Raw genomic sequence first — 3,224 nt, 5'->3', positions numbered from 1 at the left:
TGAAAAAGCTCGAAATCTGAAATTAATTTTAGCAGTTTTTGAGCAATTATCAGGATTGAAAATTAACTTCCATAAAAGTGAATTGTTCTGCTTCGGTGATGCCCAAGACGATGTAGCTCTGTATTCAGAGTTATTTGGTTGTGGGCAAGGCCAATTTCCGATTCGCTATTTGGGTATTCCGATTCGTTATCGGAGACTTACAATTGCGGAATGGAAATTAGTGGAAGAAAGATTACAAAAACGCCTTAGTAGTTGGAAAGGTAAATTGTTGTCCCTGGGTGGAAGATTGGTACTCATTAATTCAGTACTAACTAATATGGTACTGTATATGCTATCATTTTTCATCCTACCAAAAGGAATTCTGCATAAACTCGATTATTATCGATCCAGATTCTTTTGGCAAGGGGACAACGAGAAAAAGAAATACCGACTGGTTAAATGGAGTATAGTTTGTAGTCCCAAAGATCAAGGAGGGCTTGGAGTTCATGACCTGGAGGTCAAGAATTCAGCTCTTCTGGGTAAATGGCTTTTTAAGCTACTTACGGAGGATGGGATTTGGCAAACTATACTTCGGAGAAAATACATCGGCTCGAAGACATTATCTCAGGTGGTTTGGAAACCTGGGGATTCACACTTCTGGGCTGGTCTCATGGCGACAAAAAATGTCTTTTTTCGACATGGAACTTTCTCCATTAAGAATGGAGCACAGATACGGTTCTGGGAAGATGCTTGGCTCGACAATGCTCCCCTAAGTGAACAGTATCCCGCTTTGTATAGAATTGCACGTCGCCAAGGTGATACCATTGCAACTGTAATGGCTACTTCACCCCCGAATGTGACATTCAGACGGGTTTTACTAGGACAAAGGCTTGTGGCATGGAACAATCTAATTCAGCGGCTTGGAGATATTCAGTTATCACCAGAGCCAGATGAATTTCGATGGAACCTCCATGTAGATGGTACTTTTTCTGTAAAATCTTTATACAATGCGATCATGCTTTCTGATTTACCAGTTGATAATAATAAAAAAAATTGGAAGATGAAGATACCATTAAAAATTAAAATTTTTGGATGGTATCTTCGTCGCGGGGTTATCCTCACCAAATACAATCTTGTTAAGCGGAATTGGCACGGAAGTACACGATGTGTCTTTTGTCATCATGATGAAACCATCAAACATTTATTCTTCCAGTGCTTGCGAGATCTATATGGTCAGTCATCCAAGTAGCGTCTACCTTGTATCCGCCGACTAGTGCCGCTAATGTCTTTGGCAATTGGCTTCATGGTATTAACTCAAGGTTTAAAATGCTTCTTAGGATGGGGGCGCTAGCAGTTATCTGGGCGCTCTGGCTATGTAGAAATGACAAGATCTTTAATGACAAAAATTGCTCTTTGTTGCAGGTCATCTACAGATGCACAGGTATTCTCCGTTCGTGGTTACCTCTTCAGCGTGTGGAGAACCGAGACCTATTTACGGAGGTCTGTACACGGTTGGAGGATACGGCGAGGGATACTTTTTCCCTACATGGGTGGCAGCATAGTCTACGGATAGTAGCTCCTCCCACATCTTAGGCGTCATATGATTCATCGTTCCGATATGTATTTCGCCTTTTTTATTTTTGTAACTCTGGACTCTTGAGACAACAAACGGCTGTGTGCATCCTGGTTATGCAGAGGCTGGATGTAATTGCTTTCTGAAGTAATAAAGCATTCTTTATCGAAAAAATCACTATCACCATCATAGACACGTACTACACTGGTAATGACGGATAGGACGCACGCCATGTCGACGAGTCTACCCAATTGGTGGTCTACATGGAGGTCGATCTGGACGTAGCAGTGACAGGTGCCAACTAACTCCGATCTACGTCGTTCGTCGCCCCACGTACGTCCTGGTCCTGTCGACCTGGCCATGCTCGCGAATGATCACTGGGCTCCTGAGCTAGAATTAGCAGACTGCACTAATGACACTGTCTGCCCATGCGCGCGTGCATGCACCGACGAAATCCAAGAATTTCGTCGTTTGTTATTCAGGTTACAATCAATCGCAAAACCAGCAAAATACGTACTATTACAATATGGCGATGGAATTATTGTACGGGCGGCAGCAGATGGAATCAATTGATCCGACATGGTTGGTCCGTACATTGATACATACATGTACCAGCAGCAATGGCGCGCTAGTGGGGAATCGATTCGGAGGACTGGGCATGGCTAGGTGAAGCAAATCGATGTGCTTAGCTTAGCATCTGGTGGCGGCGGCGGGGCGGCTGGAGGCGGTTGACGAGGGCGAGCGCGTTGCTGGTGGCCTGCTCGACGGCGACGACCCTCCGCTTGACGTCGTCGCGCGGGGCGCCGCTGCTGTAGGTGGCGAGGGAGTCGAGGCAGGTGTCGGCGTCGGTGAGCGCGGCGCTGGCCCAGGTCTGCGCGTTGGCGAGCCGCCACGCGAAGCGCGGGCTGGACGCGCGGCCCATGTTGCGGCCGCCCAGCTCCGCCGCCGCCTGCCGCAGCAGGTCCGCCGCGTCGCGCGCCGTCTCCGCGCAGTCCCCCATGGCGCCGCGTTTGGGAGGGGGGCCGATGTAGGCGGAGGCGTTGCGGGCGGCGTCGGCGGCCACGGCGAGCGCGGCGTGCGCGAGCCGGCGCGGGCTGCGGCCCACGGCCGGCGCACGTGGCATCAGGCTCCGCTCGCAGGCGCGCGGGAAGGTCGTGGAGCGGCAGGAGCGGCGCACGAACTCCGCCGCCACGGCCGGGCTCACGGGCGACGCCGACGCTGAGCCGGCGGCGGCGGTGGCGGCCAGGAGGAAGAGGAAGCAGGGCAGGACGAGGTCGCGTGTGGTCATCTTGGAGAGCTTTTTCTTGTTTGGAAGTGGAGTTGTGAGCTTGGGAGCGAGAGAAGGGGAGAAAAGGGAAGGTGGTGTGGTGAGAGACAGAGTTGCTCTGCTCGTCGGCGCCCACCGCTGCCGGCCAATCAAGGCGACGGAGAGGAGTGGCAAGGGCAAAAGGGGAAATCTACTACGTAGAGTAATTGTTAGGCAGCCTGCCCGATTGCCAATGCACAGCCCAAAGCCGTCGAGTGGCAACTGACCAGCCGTCACTTTGCAGCTCCGGCGCACACCTTTGTTCACCCGGCCCTTGAATGGATCTATTATGGGAAAGTGAAGAGACGGTCGGGCAAAGTTTGTCACAACTAGTTTTTGCATAGGAGATCAAGTGGCACCTTTTTT

At 50.8% G+C, this 3,224-nt stretch overlaps 1 protein-coding gene across 1 annotated transcript; it reads right to left on the bottom strand.

Annotated features, from left to right (window-relative positions):
- Positions 1–2,006: 2,006 nt before the first annotated feature.
- LOC127330992 (21 kDa protein-like) lies at positions 2,007–3,006 on the bottom strand. Its single transcript, XM_051357077.2, has one exon. The coding sequence runs from the start codon at positions 2,838–2,840 to the stop codon at positions 2,238–2,240; it is 603 nt and encodes a 200-aa protein (XP_051213037.1). The 5' UTR covers positions 2,841–3,006; the 3' UTR covers positions 2,007–2,237.
- Positions 3,007–3,224: the final 218 nt, after the last annotated feature.

This window comes from Lolium perenne, chromosome 2, assembly GCF_019359855.2.
Source record: "Lolium perenne isolate Kyuss_39 chromosome 2, Kyuss_2.0, whole genome shotgun sequence".
NCBI lineage: Eukaryota > Viridiplantae > Streptophyta > Magnoliopsida > Poales > Poaceae > Lolium > Lolium perenne.
Note: the sequence above shows the minus strand (reverse complement) of the source record. Positions and strands in the feature narration are given on the sequence as shown.